Here is a 20,382-nt window from a genome sequence, read left to right as displayed (position 1 = left end):
GTGCACTGGAGGGAATTTAGCAGAAATCCTGGCCTCTACTCACTGGAAGCCAGTATAATCTCCCAAAATAAAAACAAACAAAAATGTTTCCATAGACATTTCAACATGTCCCCTGGAAGGTGGTAAAATAAATTCTGATTGAGAACCATTGGAAACAAACACCATAAATAAATAAACAAACATTTTTATTGAAACTTTTTGTTTAAACATATTTAAAAAAAAAAGCATATTTAAGATCTGATGAACACCATAGAAGTCTTGCACAGCATTTTCACATTTGATCTTTATATCAAATAGTACCTAATTATCTTTTAATTCAAATTAGTTAACAGTTAAAAATATAACTAAACAAAAAGCATTAAATATATCCATATTTGCCTTGACTTTTCACTTAATATTTCATTTTCCTATAACTAATAGAAAAAATTATTCCACATCAAAATATTAATTCTAATCATTTGTCTACACAATACTTCAAATAGCTTTGCTCAAAAAATAAATATCTAACAACAGCTATTTTAAACATGCTATATATTAATAAAAAAATAAAACTTTTTAAATTCAATTTGTAACTTAATTATAAGAGAAACACATATTTCCACGTCCAAGTCATAAATTATAAAAAACAAAAAACTTTTACATAAATTTGAGGTTAAAAGAGTCACTTAGATGAAACTGTTTTAATTCAATGACAGAAAAATGTATGCCATATTACTTGCATTTACTCCACGACTGCATTAAATGCTCATGAAAAGGAAATTTTCTTTAATTGTTCACACGTCAAAGTAACTTACCGCAGTGAATTAAATATGAAATTGTGATTTGTAGAATGAGGCATTACCAATCACAACAAAAACATGCTAAAGACAAAAACAGATTCAGTTACTTTGAGCCACTGCCAAGGCAGCCATAATGGTGCCTCATCTTTAAATTTTATGGAATTTATTCTATTATTTTTAAAATACTGAATCTATTTAAAGCTGTTCTGACAATGCATTAATTTCATTTTTACCTCTGAACACACTCAAAAGTAGGAGGAAGCAGCATTTAAAAAGTAGCATAACGAATATTCATGAACTCATCACCTATCTTCAACAATTATCAACATTTTACCAATTATTTAGCAACCTCTCCCCTGTTTTTTCCTAATTATTTTAGAAGAAATTGCACGCATCACATAAATCACTCACAGATACTTCAGCACTGCTAGTTTATCAAAAGTAGTATACAAAGAACACGTGATCTAACTACGAAATCTACTTTTTGGTCAACCTCTCAGAATTTCCCTTCCTGACCTTGCTTATTAACATCTATGAATAATCATTTGAAAAAAACAGATTGAAATTATTTTTTAAACAAGCTAAAAGTCACATTTACCTACCTCTAGCCCAATGAACAGGGTAAAGATGTTTCCAAAGCGATCCAGTTTTTGCGAGCTGAGACCATTTAGTGCTTACTTGACTGCATCGACATAATTCTTGAGGATTAAGATAACTGAAAATTGACAGCATTACCTCAGGAGGAAGATGGGTTATACCTGTGGATTGCTCTGACACTTCCGCTTCTGAAATAAAAAAGAAAAACTTGAACATTAAAGGCTGTAAGGGCAAACGCAGTAAGAAGTTACAATCACATTTCTATAAATAAAGTTCAGTGCCTAAAGTCCACTCCTTCCTGCTTGCAAGATGTGAAAAGGAAATAACATGGATTAGTGGTAACATGGGGATGTTCAACTTGTTAAGAACCCGTAGGGTTAAACTATCATGGCCCAAATCATACTTCATCAGTGGGAGCTACAATCATGAACACAGAATTGACTTCCTCTTACAAAGGCATCACAGAAAAAACAATACTCACTTTGTAGCATAAGAAGCATCATTTGAAAAAGGAACCCAGCAGGTTTTACAGCTTCCAGTGTAGAGTCAGCCAGATGATGAGGTCTCCAAGGCATTTTTAATGACACACTAATCTCACAACACGTTCCACTCATCTATTAGGATTATGTCAGTATTTTCCTTGTGTTCCCTCTCTGATTTTCACATTTGGTACAAGATGCCTGTGAAACCTAACTTCTATAACCATGGCTAACCTACTGTCTGTGAGCCAGTTGAGAAAACGTAAACATTTCTAATGCTGGTATACATTTATCAGGAATCTTTTGTCAGCAACTATTATAAAAAATAGTCACTGAATGTCCAATTTCCCATAAAGAATTACTTCAGTAATTTTTTAAAAAATGCAAATGAGGCGCTACAATAAAGAATACAGAATACAAAAGATTCATCATTAAAGGATTACAAAGAATTTGAGGTACTTTGTACATCTGATTTGCCCTCAAAAAGCAACTTAAATACAGAAATGCTATGATCAAATTATTTTAACCTAACCCTTTTCAAATGGCAAATATTTAATCATAATACAGCTATAATTTGCTTTGAAGGAGTGGGAAAATTAAACGTAATAAGTGTGATGCTTTTAAACCCCATGTTGTAATTACAATTAAACTAGACACAACAGGTCTTGGCTTGGTGTCTAAGGCCCAAGCTGCATTTCAAAGTGCAGCACCCAAGTTTTATGGGTTTAATTATAGGTTCACCTATAAAAACATTTTTGTTTCAACATGCATCTCACCTACTTTGTTAAATAAAGAGAAAAGGACCAATTTCAAAGAATTTTAAGCAATTTTAAAAGGAATGTCATTGGGGCGCCTGGGTGGCGCAGTCAGTTAAGCGTCCGACTTCAGCCAGGTCACGATCTCGCGGTCCGTGAGTTCGAGCCCCGCATCAGGCTCTGGGCTGATGGCTCAGAGCCTGGAGCCTGTTTCCGATTCTGTGTCTCCCTCTCTCTCTGCTCCTCCCCCGTTCATGCTCTGTCTCTCTCTGTCCCAAAAATAAATAAACGTTGAAAAAAAAATTAAAAAAAAAAATAAAATAAAATAAATAAAAGGAATGTCATTGCTATTGCCCATGTAGAAACAGAAGAAATTTTTACTAGCCTGAGGATGCCAATTTTCCTCAATGAGGTTTTAAAAGGCAAAGCTATCAAAGATCTTTGAGAAAAATGAGGAAATAGTCTATGAATAAAAAAGGCAAACATATTTTACTTGCATTTGTCATTTGTTTTCTCAAAGTAACTGTACACAGAAAAACAATACCTCTCATTCTCACTCCTGTTTGTATTACTGGATATACGTTAAGACAGTGATACATGGAAAAGGATGGAAATAAAACTATAAGCACAACTGATTTTAAAATCTGATGGAGGGGCCCTGAGTGGTTCAGTCAGTTAATTGTCCAATGCTTCATTTTGGCTCAGATCATGATCTCACTCATAAGATCGAGCCCCATATCAGGCCCCACGCTGTCAGCCTGAGATTCTCTCTCTCTTCCTCCACCCCTCCACATGCACACACTCTCTCTCAAAAATAAACCTTAAAAAAAATTAAAAAAAAAAATGATGAGAAAAACAAGGAAGGATAAAATCAGCCACTATAGTCAATGGAGCTCAGAAAATTGGATGATACTGCAAAAGTGCTCTGTATATGGTAGCTTTCAATAATTTTGATTGGCCAAAATAATAATTATTACTACTACTACATGAGTTCCTTTAAGAAACACTATATTATATTGCTTGTGGCCCAAATATATGGGATTTTTTTTTTTAATTTTTATTTATTTTTCAGAGAAAGAGGGCCAGAGCACAAGCAGGGGAGAGGCAGAGAGAGAGGAAGACACAGAATCCCAAGCAGACTCCAGGCTCTGAGCTGTCAACAGAGCCCGATGCGGGGCTCAAACCCACAAACAGTGAGATCATGACCTGAGCTGAAGTCAGATGCTTAACGGACTGAGCCACCCAGGTGCCCCCCCCCACCCCCCACCCCCGCCGCCGATGCTAAATTATCATAACATCAAATTCTTAGAAACTAGTCTTCAATTAAATGTACACTTGTAAATAAATGGTTTAAATTTATTCCTCAAACAAAATCTAAAGCTCATTATCAACAAGACACAGATGGCCTCAAAACTAAATCATTCATTATCTAAACATAGGAATCTCAGGGGCACCTGGCTGGCTCAGTCAGTAGAGCATGCAACTCTTAATCTCAGGGTCGTAAGTCCCACATTATGTGCGGAGTCTACTGAAAACAAAATAAAAAAATAAACGTACAAATCTCACCTTTATCTGACTTTTCATCCACAGAATATTTAAAAAACTTCTGTCGCTCCTCAGCTTGATTCCACAGGCTAAGACCTCTAAGGAGTTCCGCAGTGTCCTTCTGAGAACAGTGCTGTGCAATCACTTTCTTCTTAATATCCTTAAGCTCTTCATAGGTAAAATATTCCATTAACATTGGCTGAAAAACCTAAATAAAACAAAATATTCATAAGTAAATATGCCTAACTAGTTCTGTTTACTCTACACCTTTTTTTTAATGTTTATTTAGTTTTAAGAGAGACAGAATGCAAGCGGGGGAGGGGCAGAGAGAGAGACACACAGATCCAAAGCAGGCTCCAGGCTCTGAGCTGCCAGCACAGAGCCCAATTTGGGGCTCACACCTGTGAACCAGGAGATCACGACCTAAGTGGAAGTCGGACACTCAACCGACAGAGCCACCCAGGTGCCCCAGAGATTCCTATGTATAGATTTTTTTTTAATGTTTATTTTTGAAAGATAGAGTATGAGCAGGGGAGGAACAGAGAGAGAGAGGGAGACACAGAATCCGAAGCGGACTCCAGGTTCTGAGTTGTCAGCACAGAGCCTGATGAAGACCTTGAACTAGTGAACCTCAAGATCACAACCTGAGCTGAAGTCAAAGGCTTAACCGACTGAGCCACCCAGGCGTCCCTATACCTTTTAAATTATTAATGGCTCGAGTGTAGTATTATGACCTCGTATTTCAAAAAAATAAAAATTTTACTTGTTGCCACCAAGTTAGTTTAGCCAAAAAAGTGTGTAGAGTATCACCAAAAGACCCTTCTTTCTACAGCTTCTCTAATAAATCCCATGGAATTTAAAAGCGTCAAAAGCAGAAGGTTTTCTGTACAAACACTCTTTATCAGTCTCATATGGTTAGACATTTAGATCCATTAACTGCCTTCTGATACCTCAGTAACTGAACTCTACCTCAACAGGGCCTCTAAATCATGAGAAAGGTACCCAGTGTACTAAGAACCATAAAACTCAGAGGTCTACTGAGACCTTGAACTGTCTATATTTCTTCTTCGAAACAGATGCTTAGTCCCAACCCCCAATTTACAGAATTAGAATCTTGAAGAAGTGAAGACAAGGCTTTTGTTTTTTAGGGCGGGAAGCGGGCGATCATTTTGATGTACATCACAGGTTAAGAAACACTATTCTAGTAACTCAGTGGCTTCAGTGGTGGTTTCGTCACAATGACTTGGGGACTTTTCAATATATCCAGGCCAGAATCTCTCACCTGATTTAATTAGTCCGGAGAGAGCTGAAAAGTAGTTTTATTTTATTTTTTTTTAAATATAGATCTGATTATAAGGTGAAGCCATAAGTGAGAATGACCACAGTAACTAATTTGCAACGAAACAAGAATCCAGCTCCTCAAAATTATTTATTTTTCTATTCCTTACCCTAATCCTGATATTCACCCCCACTTTAGAGAAAAAAGAGAATGGAATAATGTTTTGCTCATCCACTCAGTGATAACCCAGTATGTGTGTAGTAGGAATAAAACTGGTAAGTTTAACACTACCATTTGATTACCAAAATGTACTACAAAAAAAAGATCAGTAAAAGTTCTTTAAACTTAGCATGAAAATACACAAAACATTAAAAAGTTTAAAGAATCCCCTAAAGGTTCCATGAAGACATTAAGGTAACATAAAAAGCTACTAACATTCAATACAATGCCATCTACATAGTAAGAAAATAAATATTAGTTGACTAATTGAATTAAATAATGGATTCAATGAGGGACAGCTGGGTGGTGGCTCAGTTCACTAGTTCAAGCTCCAAGTTGGGCTCTGTGCTGACAGCTCAAGAGCCTGGAGCCTGCTTGGGATTCTGTCTGGTCTGTCTGTCTGTCTGTCTCTCTCTCTCTCTCTCTCTCCCAAAAATAAACATTAAAAAAAAATTTTAAAGGTGTAGAGTAGGGGGCACCTGGGTGGCTCAGTCAGTGAAGCATCTGACTTCGAATTAGGTCATGATCTCACAGTTTGTGAGTTCAAGTCCCGCATCAGGCTCCATGCTCAACAGCTCAGAGCCTGGAGCCTGCTTCAGATTCTGTGTCTTGCTCTCTCTCTGCCCCTCTCCTGCTTGCACTCTCTCTCTCTCAAAACTAAACATACATACATATATGCATACATACATACATACATACACAAAGGATTCAATGAAAAGCAACCAAGGGAACAAAATTAATGTTTTCCTTGGGGTTTTCTTCCTTTCCTAAAATGAACTGGAGGCTTATCTTCCTGTGCCTTATTTTGAAGAATGAAAGGCAAAATAACATCTTAAAAATTTCATAAATCAAATTTACAAGGGAGAAAAAATTATGCTTACCTCCTCCTCCTCTTTCATGTGAGGAAGAAAATCTCTTGTAAAAGCCTCCAATCTCTCTTTCAGCTGTTTTGCATAATTTAACTGCTCACATTCATTCTAGAAACATAAAAAAAATTACATCCTATAAAAGTTTTGCTTCATTATTTACACTGTACTGATCCTAGGAAATCACTTTAAAATGCAACATAAAACCTCAGGAAAAAGAACAGACTGACAAATAGCAAAGTGGTCTCTGTACTTTTCAAAGCATTAAAGATACCCTTAAAGGGGCACCTGGGTGGCTCAGGTGGTTAAGCATCCAACTTTGGTTCAGGCCGTGATCTCGCGTTCCGTGAGTTTGAGCCCCGTGTCAGGCTCTGTGCTGACAGCTCAGAGTCTGGAGCCTGCTTCAGATTCTGTGTCTCCCTTTCTCTCTGCCCCTCCCCCACTCATGCTCAGTCTCTTTCTCTCAAAAAATAAACATCAAAAATTTAAAAAAAAAGATGTCTTTAAATTATCTTGCAAAGGAACCTTGGATTATTAGTAATGTGATCTTATACTTGTTTAAAATGTCATGAAGTTGGGCCGCCTGGGTGGCTTAGTTGGTTAAGCCTCCAACTTCAGCTCAGGTCATGATCTCATGGTTCATGAGTTTGAGCCCCAGGTCGGGCTCTGTGCTGATAGCTCAGAGCCCAGAGCCTGCTTTGGATTCTGTGTCTCCCTCTCTCTCTGCCCCCGCCCACCCCCTCACGCTTTGTCTCTCTCTTCCTTCAAAAAAATAAACATTAAAAAAACAAAATTTTATGGGGCACCTGGGTGGCTCAGGCGGTTGGGCAGCTGACTTCGGTTCAGGTCATGATCTTGTGGTCTGTGAGTTCAAGCCCTGCATCGGGCTCCATGCTGACAGCTTGGAGCCTGGAGCCTGTTTCGAGCCTGGGGCCTGCTTTGAATTCTGTGTCTCACTCCCTCTCTGCCCCTTCCCCATTCCCACTCTGTCCCTCTCTTTCAAAAATGAATAAATGTTAAAAAAAAAATTTTTTTTAATAAAAAAACAAAACTTTAAAATGTCATAAAGTCTAAAAATAGCAAGTATTTGCTCAAAACTTCTATGGACTTCTAATGTCTACATTTATATAATCTCTATGTTTCTTTTCCTAATCTATGTCTGAGCAGTTCATAAGAGCCTACTGGACTATACCACCAGAGTTCCTTCAAACTCATCTGGGGCACCCCCCACTACACGATCTACAACACCTGTTATGTTATGCTGACGGAAGACCATATCTACTTCAAAAAGTCAGGTTATCAACGTACTTCTAAGGGTAAGGGGCTCCCAACATTGTTTAGTAAATCACTCTAATTCTGGACAATAGCTAAAAAGTTCTTTCTCACATGAACTCAGATCTCATCTCCCTGTAACATCTAACACTTCTACATCAGCCCTATCAACTTAAAACATGCAGAATTTTACAGGGGTACCTGGGTAGCTCAGTCGGTTAAGCGTCTGACTTTGGCTCAGGTCATGATCTCACAGCTCGTGGGTTCGAGCCCCGTATCAGGCTTTGTGCTGACCGCTCAGAGCCTGAAGCCTGCTTCAGATTCTGTGTGTGTCTCTCTCTCTGCCCCTACCCTGTTCATGCTCTGCGTCTCTCTCTCTCTCTCTCTCTCTCTCAAAAACAAATAAACACTTAGGGGTGCCTGGGTGGCTCAGTCAGTTGGGCGTCCGACTTCAGCTCAGGTCTTGATCTCACAGTCCGTGAGTTCAAGCCCTGCGTCGGGCTCTGTGCTAACGGCTCAGAGCCTGGAGCCTGCTTCAGATTCTGTGTCTCCCTCTCTCTCTCTGCCCCTCCCTTGCTCATGCTCTGTCTTTGTCTCAAAAATAAATAAAAACATTAAAAAAAAATTTTTTTTTTTTTAATGAAACTGTATATATGTGGGAATAGGGGCTCCCAGGTGACTCAGGTTGAGAGGCCAACTCTTGATTTCAGCTCAGATCATGATCCCAGGGTTACAGGTTTGAGCCCTGTGTCAGGGGCTCCATGCTGAGCTTGGAGCTTGCTTAAAACATACTCTCCCTCTCTCTCTGTCTCCCCCTGTCCCTCTCCCCTGCTCACACACACACACACTCTCTCTAAAATTAAAAAAATAATTAAAATTTAAAATCTAAATAATAAAATGTGGGAATATTTTATTCCTGATCAGTGTTTTGTAGTCTCCTCCTTTTTGTACTAATTTATTCAACTGCTTCCCAATATTCCATCCAATATCCTAATCTCTAAAGATTTTACACATTTTCCCTAAGCATGCCCAAGTGGCTTCCATTTCCACTTCACATGCTAATAATGATCAAATTTGCTTATCTAAATCAAATTACTCTTCTGTCCCCAAATCCCATCTATACCTCTTCCTATTAATAAGTGCCCACCTGGATTGCAAAAGCAGTTAAAACCCAACGTGTCCAAAATGGATCTTTTTATTCCCCAAGCCTCTTCTATATTCCCTATAAAGTCAGACTCAATTCTCATTCTTACTTCTTTCTCCTTCTCCTTTCCCTTTTCCTTTGTATGTAAGCACTACATTCTATCAATTTTATGTCCTACATAATTCTCAGGTCTGTCTTCTTCCCTCTATCTCCTCTAGTCACTACTTTAGTTCAGATCGTAATCATTTTATTGAACAAGTAATACATGAACATGACATAAAATTGAAAGAGTACAAGAGTATTCAATAAAAAGTAAATCTCCCTTCCATCACTACCCAGTACCCCACCCTCACCCCATCACCCACCTCTCCACCAAGGAGTTACAGTGTCTTCTTCTAGACACTACTACAGTATTTTTTAGAATGGTCTTGGTCTTTCTACTTCAGTCTTTTCTTTCCCTTCAACCCATCCTCCTCCCTGCTGCACAACAGTCTTTCTAGAACGCAAGTCTGTAAGTGAAAGGTGTGTGGTTGTTTGACAGAGTTGCAACTTAAATCTATGCTTCACCAAGCCAGAGGGAGATAAAAGATAAAACTTCACATTTCCACAATATGCAAATATAAGTAAAAGGAAAATCTTTCTATATCATTATCCTAAACTATACTCAAATAGGTCTAATTTTATGTCAATTAAAAATTGTCCCGTTTAACCATCCCTGCACCCTAAAATATGGAAAAAGGGAATATAGTAAATGTTATAGCTAACATTCAATTTTTAAATAAAATTTTAAATAAAAATTTATAAATAAATTTTTATAAATTAATAATTTTTAATAAAAATTTTTTAAAAAGTATTCCTTCATTGTAGTAACAATCTCACCTTTAGTCACCAGTAACTGCATTCATTATAGCTTTCTTCTAAGAGTTGAGCAAATGTTACCAGAAAGTAAAAATTTTGTGGTAATTAAAATTTCAACGTACAAAAACTTTAAGACCTGTGGAGTAGCATTCACTATAAATTTTATATACAGTAATAAAGAGGTAACTAACAAAGATTCTCATCAACCTGATAGACTCAGGCTCCTTTGAGCCCTCTTCTCAACTAGGCCTCAACCTTGAGCTCTGTCCTTGGCCCACTTAGTCTAGTTTTAGCAAAAGTCATTCTGAATCAGTTTAGCAAAAATCCCTCTACCCTTGACATTGATCATAGTATCTATCCATCCTCAATATCTCACCACCCTGATCTGCCTTCAGCAAAAATCCTCTTGAGTCAGTCTAGCCATGATGTTTCTTCTTAGAAATTTTCCTGACCCCTGCTCTGTTCCTTGGCTATAAATCCTTAGATATCCTATTCACAGTTAAGCCCAATCTCTCTCCCCTACTGCAAAACCCCAATGAAGTAATCCCTTGAATAAAGTCTTCCTTACTGTCTTTAACAGTGTGAGAATATTTTTTATCTGTAACATAACATCATTTACTATAAAATGCTAATTGGTTTTGCTAATGACATACTAGTAAGGACACAAGTTTTGACAGTTAAATACTCATTTTTGCAACTCACCTTAACATTCTTCAGTCCCTTTTCAAAGAGGCTAAGCATCTCAGAGAGTTTATTGTCAGAATGTACATTATAAATGGTCTGGCTGCGTTGTTGAAGCAAACCAATAATGTATTCATTTTCGATCTGCTCATGCATTTTGAACTCCTTAAAAGTAGCATACAAAGACTGCAGAAGAGCACGGAAATCATTGTTGTTGGAAAAGTTCGTTTTAGAAAGCTGAAGAAACATTTTAAAAAGAAAGGCATAATAAATATATGTAAATACACACCAATAACAAATATTCAAATACGCTCCTATTTAGTTTTGTACACAGCAAAATACCTCCCTTACACTTATTTGTTCAAGTACACATAAAGGAAATTCATAAATTGACAAATTATAATGGTATAATAAAAAGTACACTAGGGTCAGAAAGAAAATGGTCTGCATTCTGAAGAGCTTGATGATACAGGAAACTGATTCATAAGCCAAAAAATCACATAGTTTCTTTAAATAAAAGGGATTAGACCAGACTCCCTCCAAACCTAAGATTCTGTTATTCTACACATATACTAAATACAGATACTCTATAAAGTTATATGAAATTTTTAAATAGTTGTTAGGATAATATGATAAGTACTTTTTTCTTTGTTCAAAATGTTCTTTATGCTATTATACTACTTTTACAATGTAAAAGTTTAAAAATACTCTATTATAGTTTGTTTAAATTTTAATATCAAGATGAGTCTGATCTGTTCCAGAAAGAATTATAAAATATTGAGCTATCAGAATATTATTAGGGGCGCACCTGGATGGCTCAGTTGGTTAAGTGTCCGACTCTTGACGTCAGCTCATGATTTCACAGGCTGGTTTGTGGGATCAAGCCCTGCATCAGGCTCTGCGCTAACAGCATGGAACCTGCTTGGGACTCTCTCTCTCTCTCCCCCCTCCTCTCCCCTGCTCCTGTTTGCTCTCTCCCTCCCTCGAAATAAATAAATAAACTTAAAAAAAAAATTAGATGATTTTAGGGGAACTAGTTTTTGTTTTTTAAGAAAAACAGAATAAACACTTAGCAGCTCAGATAAGAAATCATGTATTTTTCTGAGGTAAAGGCACTGCAATGGTACAACATGGAAACCTAGCACATCACGGCACGAGAAAGTAAATGCACTTGAAGGAAAGGCACAAATCAATCACAAAATAAAGAAATATATACACTGTCATTTTCTTTAATTCTAGTATCCAACCAAAGAAAATAACTATTCAGAAGTAATTTTAATTTTTTACACTGAATGGCAAATTAAATTCTCATGTTTAAATGTATAATCTTATCAAGAAACCTGATTCAAATTAAAGCTCAAAATAATATACAAACCCTCCATTGCCATATTAAATCTACTTTCTATTGTATCAACTCTAGTTTCAAAGTCCATTTTAAGAGGGAAAACCTGATTAGGTTAAAAACACAGACAGTGAATGGAGGGGAAGAAGCTACTGACACCACACTTCCTAGACTTGGTTGGTCAAGTCTGACCCAGTATTCCTAAAATGGAGCAGACCCTAAGCTGTCTCAATTGCCTGTTCTCAACAGAAGTAGTAGGCTTATGACAAAGCACCAGAAAAGATGGTAAACACCTAAAGCAGAACTATTCCACTACACATAGAATTAACTAAGTAGCTTATGTAAAACTTATGTGTATTAGGTATTAAGTCATTTATAGGAAACCACAACAGAGTCTCTACGGATCAGATCCTACTTCTACCATTTATTTAAATGTGTAACCCTGGGTAAGTTACTTTACTCCTTGCAATGTCTTAGTTTCTTCTTGATGTTAAATGAGAATAACAACATCTGTAGTTCACATGGTAGCTATGAAATTAAAATGAATTGGTGCTTAGTAAATGCTAGCTCTAGTCATTTTGAAAATTAATCATTCGTTTTTATAGATTCATGCTGGTTTGTTTTTTTTTTTTTTTTTTTTTTACTCAATTCAAATAGTTACTGGGCAGCTATTAAGAGCTAGGCATTGTTCCTGTACTCAAGATAGGAACATCATGAACAAAACAGACATCTCTGCCTTTATGGAGCTTCTAGTCTAGTGAAGGGAAATAACATAAGGAACAGTAGCCACAATAAGTAAGTAAATTATTGAGAAACTTTTTCTGGTAAGGGCCAGATAATAAATATTTTAGGTTCTACAGGGCATACTCTGTAGCAACTATTTAATTTAGCTGCTGTAGCATTAAAGCAGTCATACGAATGAATGTGGCTATGTTCCAATAAAACTTTATTTATGGATGGAGAAATCTGAATCTCATACAATTTTCACATGTCAAAATATTATTCTTTTGATTTTCTCCAACTGTTTAAAAATGTAAAAACCATTCGTAGCTCCTGAGTCACACAAAAACAAGAGGCAGAACAGATCTGGTTATACTAATGTTGATTTTATCCTAAGAAATGCTACACAAGATCACAACAAAATTCACCAGTGGCTAGTCTTAGCAAATACTATCATGGGTCATTTAAAAAAATTAAAAATAGGGGCACCAGGGTGGCTCAGTCAGTTGAGTGTCCGACTTCAGCTCAGGTCATGCTCTCACGGTTCATGAGTCCGAGCCCCATATCAGGCTCTGTGCTGACAGTTCAGAGCCTGGATGGAGCCTGCTTCGGATTCTGTGTCTCCCTCTCTCTCCGCCCCACCCCTGCTTGTGCTGCCTCTTTCAAAAATGAATAAACATAAAAAATGTTTTTTAATTAAAAAGAAGTCTTAGAAATAACAGATAAATCTTAAAACACACTATTGCTATACAATTTTTAAGAAACAAAAACCAAAGCATGGCAAAAAAAATAAATAAATAATGCCCTCACATGACTTAAGGAAAATAACATCTTAAAAGACATGCAGGAAATTCTGCATACATTCTCACTGGACTATTAGGAAATCTTTCAGATTTAACAACAAGCTAAAATAAAAACCAGGTCCATACTACAGACTGAGAACCCAATGAGATCCATGAAAGGACTCTACATGATTCACAGAGTCAATCCAGCTTAGTGGCTGCAAGTGCGAGTCTGGAGCCAGACTGCTAAGAAAGGAATCCATCTCTGCCACAAGTCACTAAATGGCTCTCTACCTCAGTTTCTTCATCTGTAACATAAGGCTAATAATATTAACTACATCATAGAGCTCTTGTTATAATTTAATAATACATCCAAAGAACACAAAATTAATATAAATAAGCCCTGCTTGGGTTTTTCTGTTATTTTTATAGTTAGCCCAAATAAAACTATCATTAGAAGTCCTTACGCTACCCAAATCACTTCATTTCCACTTGAAATGAGCAATTGTTTTAGCCTGGTACTAAAGTCCGTAAATTTTGCAGCTAAAAAGATAACCAGAATGCATACAATTTAACTTTTAAAAAATCGGTTTATAGGAATTTTTAAAATTTAGCTTGCCTCTGCAAAGTTACTCAAACACACAAACTTGATTGAGACAAAAAACCTAGAAACTAGTAATATCTGGGCCATATTGAGGCCTATGATGCACTATATACTAAGTGCTGTTTGTTTGTTTAATGTTTACGTATTTATTTTAAGAGAGCTGCCAGCACAGAGCCCAATGCAGGACTCGAACCCACAAACCATCGTATCATGACCTGAGCCGAAACCAAGAGCTGACTCTTGGTTTAACTGACTGAGCCACTCAGGTGCCCCTAAAGTAAGTATTTTTAGATAAAGTAGGTGTTATAATTCCCATTTCATAGATGAAAACCCTGAGGCTCAGAAAAAATAACTTGCCCAAAACCATACAACTAGTAGACAACAAAACAGAGATCAAACCTCTATGATTCTAAATTTTATGTTCTTTCTGCAACATAGAATATCGGTTCCAATCATAAAGCTATCTTTCCACATCCAACAAAGAGAGTGAACTGTCAGAACCTTGCTCTAAAGCAATAGTTCTCACCAAAGGTCAATTCTACCCTCCAGGAACTAATGTGCAAGGACATTTTTGGTTGTTAACCACTGCAGAAGTGCTACTGACATCTAGTGGGTAAAAAGCCAGGGATGCAGCTAAACAGTCACAAGAAAGAATCATCCATCTAGCCCAAAGTGTCAACAGTGCTGTGGTTGAGAAATGCTACTCTAAAGAAGTGGTTTTCAAACACATTTAACCATGACCTTTAGTCTGAAATACAGTGCAACCTACACACACACACATCACAAACACTTCAAACAAATTTCAGGAAACAATTATTTCCCTCTCTACCCTGTGATGTACTCCAATATATATTTTTCCATTTCATTTTTTAAAGTCTATTTGTATCCCATGAAACTGATTCCATGACCCACTAATGGACTATAGAACACACTAGGAAAAACACTGCTACAACAGGATATAAAATTTCTTAAATGACCTATAAACTTGTATACCTTGATGCCTGGCAAACTCAATCCCATAAACCTATATAGAACAGGATACACATAGTCAACAAATAGTAACAACCCAGTAACATGGTATCTCTCATATTTAAAAGGATTTGTAACTGGCTTTCTGTCTCAGACACTCTACAACCTAAAATCTTAAAACCTGGCCTCAAAGGGACTCAAAAAGTTGTGTCACTTAAAGACTAGATTAAGTTCAAACACACACACACACACACACGTGTGTGTGTGTGTGTGTGTGTGTGTGTGTATAATAGTACAATAAAAACCCAAACATTATTGCTTCAAATAAATTTTTACTTTTTATCTACTCAGCCAGACAATGCTATGATTCAATCAATGGAGATTTATACTCAATTAAAAAAACCTTAACTATAGGGGCGCCTGGGTGGCGCAGTCGGTTAAGCGTCCGACTTCAGCCAGGTCACGATCTCGCAGTCCGTGAGTTCGAGCCCCGCGTCGGGCTCTGGGCTGATGGCTCAGAGCCTGGAGCCTGTTTCCGATTCTGTGTCTCCCTCTCTCTCTGCCCCTCCCCCGTTCATGCTCTGTCTCTCTCTGTCCCAAAAATAAATAAACGTTGGAAAAAAAAAAAAAAAAAAACCTTAACTATATTATGGACTAACTATGAAAAAAAACTATGGCCCACAGGTGAAATGTTTGCAGAAAATCATGTAACAGGTAATAAGTAACAAAATCAATAAGGTAATACAAAAAAATGTGGGCTTCAGAAGGGGGGAAAATCCTATGATTAAAATTCTGTCTCTCCTAGTTACTAGTTGAGTGGGTTGGGTAAATTACTAAACTAAGTCTGTTTCCTCATCTTTAAATAACAGATAATACCTGTATCACGAGGCTCTTGTAAGGATTAAAAGAAATAATGTATGCATGTAGTAGGAACTCATTAAATTCCCCTTTCCTTCACTTTCTAGTTCTCAATTCAATATTCCCTCTAATAAACCAATCTCCCCAATACCAGTCAGTAACAGCTTTTACAGGTACGCAGAGAAAAACAAAGAAACTGAATTCTTCATAAAGCTACATCCAATTTTTTAAAATAATCTATTCAAGTTATTAGCTTATTTCCCTCTTAGGGCTTCAGTTACAAAATGTCCTTTGTTTATAAATTGATAAAGTAAATAGCACTTTTAATATCCTTACCTGAAAAACCTGGGCACTCCATAAAGCCCCCACCACTTGAATCTTTTATAACTGGCTTATGTGTAAGTCTGGGAATCTCTGTATTATGCACATCCTTAGAACCACCACCTATTTTGTTCTCAGCACTCAGTTCAAAGAGACTGAGACCACTCCTGAAACTTTAATGCAAAGCGGACCATATGCTTCCCTTGGCTCCCACTGTACCACATCTGGATTTCCACCTTAGCACAAATGTTAGATAGTAAACTCCTTAAGAACAGGAATCACACCTTATATCACCAATGCAAGCTACTGACACAACACAGGGCCAACAGACAGAGACTCCAGACTTACTGGCAGAATTAATGTTAAATTTTGAGGACTAGAGGAAAGACTGAGGAATCGGCGTAAACTGGAAAAAGGATGTCATCCAATGAAACGTTCACTAAAATCCTCCCAATCTGGAAGATGAGAGTGAATTAGCAAAAAAGATTTCATAACAGACTGTTACCCAAAAAGATTTTTCAGAAACTACTATGGTTTCATACAAATTAAATCATGATATAAATAGAAATCATGATCCTGGGGCACCTAGGTGCCTCAGCTGGTTAAGCCTCCGACTCCTGATCTCAGCTCAGGTCATGATCTCATTGTTCGTGGGTTCAGTGGGGAGTCTGTTTGGAAAGCTCTCTCCCTCTCTCTCTGCCCCTACCCAACTCATGTTCGCTAGCTCACTCTCTGTCAAAATAAACACACTTAAAAACAATTAAATTTAAAAAAAGAAAAGAAAAGAAATCATGATCCTGACTTGGGTTTCCATCTAGATCTGTAACTAACTGCTCATGTGAACTGGGTCTAGCTAATCTAGGCCTACAAGTCCCCAGCTATAAAACAGGAATAACCCTTCCTTTACTTACTTCAAAGGACTGTTGTCCAGATAACAGTGAAAAAAACTTTCCATGAAACCTTATATAAATTTAAGAGGAAATCCAAGAGCAAAGAATTAAATTAGGTATTACACAGCAATATTTAAAATGGCCTATAACTTCAGAGTATGTCACTCTAAGTAAACTATAGTCTAAGTATATAAATGATTGAGTTGATGCTAATAAATACACAGATTTATTGTATATTTCAAGTATATTGTACTTGAAAAGTTTGATACTGGAAATAAAACTGACTTCTTTTATAATTACTGTGCATTCAGAATCAACATTAGAATACAGTGAAATAATATATCTTGTACCTTTTTAGTTTGAGTACAAAAACTAGTTCTCATTTTGTAAAGTTTTACTGCTGGCTATTTGAATATCCGTGGTCTTTACCACCAAACAATGGTGAAGGCAAAACTTGAGATGATAAATGAATAAAAAAAAAAAAAAAAAAATTAGGGGCACCTGGGTGGCTCAGTCGGTTAGGCATCCGACTTCGGCTCAGGCCATGATCTCGCAGTCCGTGAGTTCGAGCCCCGCATCGGGCTCTGTGCTGACAGCTCAGAGCCTGGAGCCTGCTTCGGATTCTGTGTCTCCCTCTCTCTCTGCCCCTCCCTCACTTGCACTCTGTCTCTGTCTCTCAAAAATAAACATTTAAAAAAATTTTTTTTCTTAAATTAGTCCTTTAAGATTATTCATGCATCATAAAACACTTATCTCTCCACCCTGCCTCCCAAAGGACATCGTAGGAGATTTCCACTAGCTATTAGTATCAAGAAGAAATCTGGATATAGAATTCCTATAGTTTTTTTCTCCCTAAATCACCTTGATCTCTGATCCACAGTTTGGAAAACTGGACTTTTAATCTCCTTGATGAATATCTACAACAATCTCATTAACTACATCTAATTAAGAATTAGTGATAATTTTGACTTATGCTATGTCAAATTGAAAATGCTTTCTTAATTACTGCAAAAGGAAACATTTAAGTACTGAAAAGAATCTCATCTGACTCAGGTATTTTTTGTTAATGAATTTACTTATCTTGAGAGAGACAGACTGAGAGAGGTGGAGCAGGGGAGGGGGAGGGGCAGGGGCAGGAGAGAGGGAGAGAGAATCCCAAGCAGGCTCCGTGCCTTCAGCCCCAAGCCTGACACAGGGCTCCAACTCATGTACAGTGAGATCATGGCCTGAGCTGAAACCAAGAGTCAGGCGCTCAACAGATTGGGCCACCCAGGCGCCCCATACCCAAGTATTGGTTTTTAAAATGGCACTGTAAGGGACTCCTGGATGGCTCAGTTGGTTAAGCATCCGACTTTGGCTCAGGTCATGATCTTGTGGTCTGTGAGTTCAAGCCCTGAGTCGGTCTCCGTGTTAACGGCTCAGAGCCCGGAGCCTGCTTCAGATTCTGGGTCTCCCTCTGTCTGTGCCCCTTCCCTGCTTGCACTCTGTCTCTCTCTCTGTCAAAAATAAATAAAGATTAAAAAAAAAATTTTTTTTTTAATGACACTGTATATGGGATGCCTGGGTGGCTCAGTGGGTTAAGGGTCCGACTTTGGCTCAGGTCATGATCTCTGTGAGTTCCAGCCCCGTGTCAGGCTCTGTGCTGACAGCTCAGACCCGGCCCGCTTTGGATTCTGGGTCTCCCTCTCTCTCTGCCCCTCCCCTGCTCACCTCTCTCAAAATAATAAATAAACATTTTTAAAAAAAATTTTAATGGCACTGTATAAGGCTGGTTAGTCTATCACGTAACTAAATAAAACTGTGACTCTTAACTACCACGGGAAAGTCACAACCGCCTGGCGAAAACCACAAACAGGCTGGGAAAGTGTACACGTGCACAAAAATTCCGTAACAATTTCAAGCCATCTCCAGGCTGACCTGCAGAGAAGACCTCATATTCCTGAAGTCCTCACCAACTTTCCCTTTTCAATTTTGAGAAAGTAAAAAAAAAAAAAACAAAAAAAAACCTGTTTGTTTTTTTTTTTTAATTTCCTGCAATTCGTGACCACTGTCGGAATAACTAAATTGAAAGCCCAGAGGAGGTAAAAACACTGCAGCGATCTAACTGAAACACTTCAGGGTCGGGCAGCCTAATGGATGGCTTAACCCTCTCCTTTTGCTTCTTCTGGGTAAACGGTTCTCACCCTTGGCTGCACTGCGAGCTGGACTCACCGGGGGAGCTTCAAATTGTTCATACTTGATGCCAGGGTCACTCCCGAATTTTCAGTGCTTTGGGCACTGAATTTGGATTTTTAACAGCCTTGGGGGGGGGGGGGGCGGATTCTAATCAGCTACCAAGGTTGAGAAGCACTGTCCTGGCCCGTCCTGTTTAAGCCTGTACCCGAATCGGGTTATTTTTTAATTTCCAAAATGGAAGGAGGAAAAGGGTGGTTGCGAGTGCTTTTTTAATTGCTGGTTTTTAACGTGGCTTCGCCCTGAGCCCTCTGGGCATCCTCCAACCACCTCACTGGGCTCTCACAACCCCTCTTTTCCCTCAACAGGGCTTTTGCTTAGTGCTGTGGAAGTTCTGAAAATTCACAAAAGCTGACTTCTGGGCTTCAACAAGAGTTGTTGAAATGCTTTTCATCTGGTTCATTTCTACACGAAAACGGGCCTGCCCGAAGTTTCCAGCACCTATGTGGACATAGGTGGCCCTTCTTTCCCCCAACGTAACACTGACAAAAATGTGGGCGCTTGATACTGCTTTAAAAACCCTAGCAGAAGGCCCTGAGCCATCTCCAGAAAAGTGCTTTTTCAGCTAATGCTGCACCAATCAAGAGTCCAAAAAGGTTCGCACAGTTAAACCAACTTTTTCCGAGGCCCGTTTCACTGGAGCCCACGTAAAGAATTCCAACAGAGAGTAGCGGTCGTATCACACGATCCACGCCGAGGAAATGCTCCAGGACAATAAAAGTTGCAAGGAGAAAGAGAACTCTAAACCAAGAGCGAAGCGTCTCCCCATCCTAGACCAGGAAACCTGGGGTTTCTCCCAAATCAAGCCAGGGAACGGCCGGGGGGCGTAAGATGAGCAGGGGGGGGTGGCTGGGAGAAGCTGCCCCTCGAGCCAGGAAGCGAGCGAGAGGTTCGGAAGGATGGATGGGTGGGTGGCGTCTGCAAACAGACCCGGGGGCCCCCAAACCGGCCGGGAGCAGGATGAGGGGCGGCGGCGATGGGGGCGGCGGGGGACAGCTGCAGAAACGGCCGGCCCCAGGCGGACAGGAAGCCCAGCGCAGGTGGCCGGCCCGGGGTCCCCTAAGGTCGGTGGGGCGCGGAGGGGCCCCTCTCCCCAAGGGGGCGGGGGCGGGAGGCTCGGCACGGCCGCAGGCAGCGGGCCCGCCCGGCCAGGGGTGCGCAGCCAGGCAGGGGCGGCGCCGCGGGCCCCG

The 20,382-nt window shown here is 38.7% G+C and overlaps 1 protein-coding gene across 1 annotated transcript in view; it reads right to left on the bottom strand.

The window, feature by feature from the left end:
• The window catches only part of FBXL5 (F-box and leucine rich repeat protein 5), a 47,344-nt gene that overhangs the window by 26,347 nt on the left and 615 nt on the right, over positions 1 to 20,382 (bottom strand). The window contains exons 2-5 of the mRNA XM_040487687.1: positions 10,496 to 10,711; positions 6,535 to 6,630; positions 4,177 to 4,363; positions 1,382 to 1,564 (exon numbers count right to left, since the gene is read on the bottom strand). Coding sequence (XP_040343621.1) covers positions 1,382 to 1,564; positions 4,177 to 4,363; positions 6,535 to 6,630; positions 10,496 to 10,630 — 601 coding nt within the window. The 5' untranslated portion in view covers positions 10,631 to 10,711. The remainder of the gene's footprint in view (positions 1 to 1,381; positions 1,565 to 4,176; positions 4,364 to 6,534; positions 6,631 to 10,495; positions 10,712 to 20,382) is intronic.

The sequence above is a fragment of the Herpailurus yagouaroundi genome, unplaced genomic scaffold (assembly GCF_014898765.1).
Source record: "Herpailurus yagouaroundi ecotype Mexico unplaced genomic scaffold, PumYag 28, whole genome shotgun sequence".
NCBI lineage: Eukaryota > Metazoa > Chordata > Mammalia > Carnivora > Felidae > Herpailurus > Herpailurus yagouaroundi.
The sequence above is the reverse complement of the archived record's forward strand: the minus strand, read 5'-3'. Positions and strand labels throughout refer to the sequence as shown.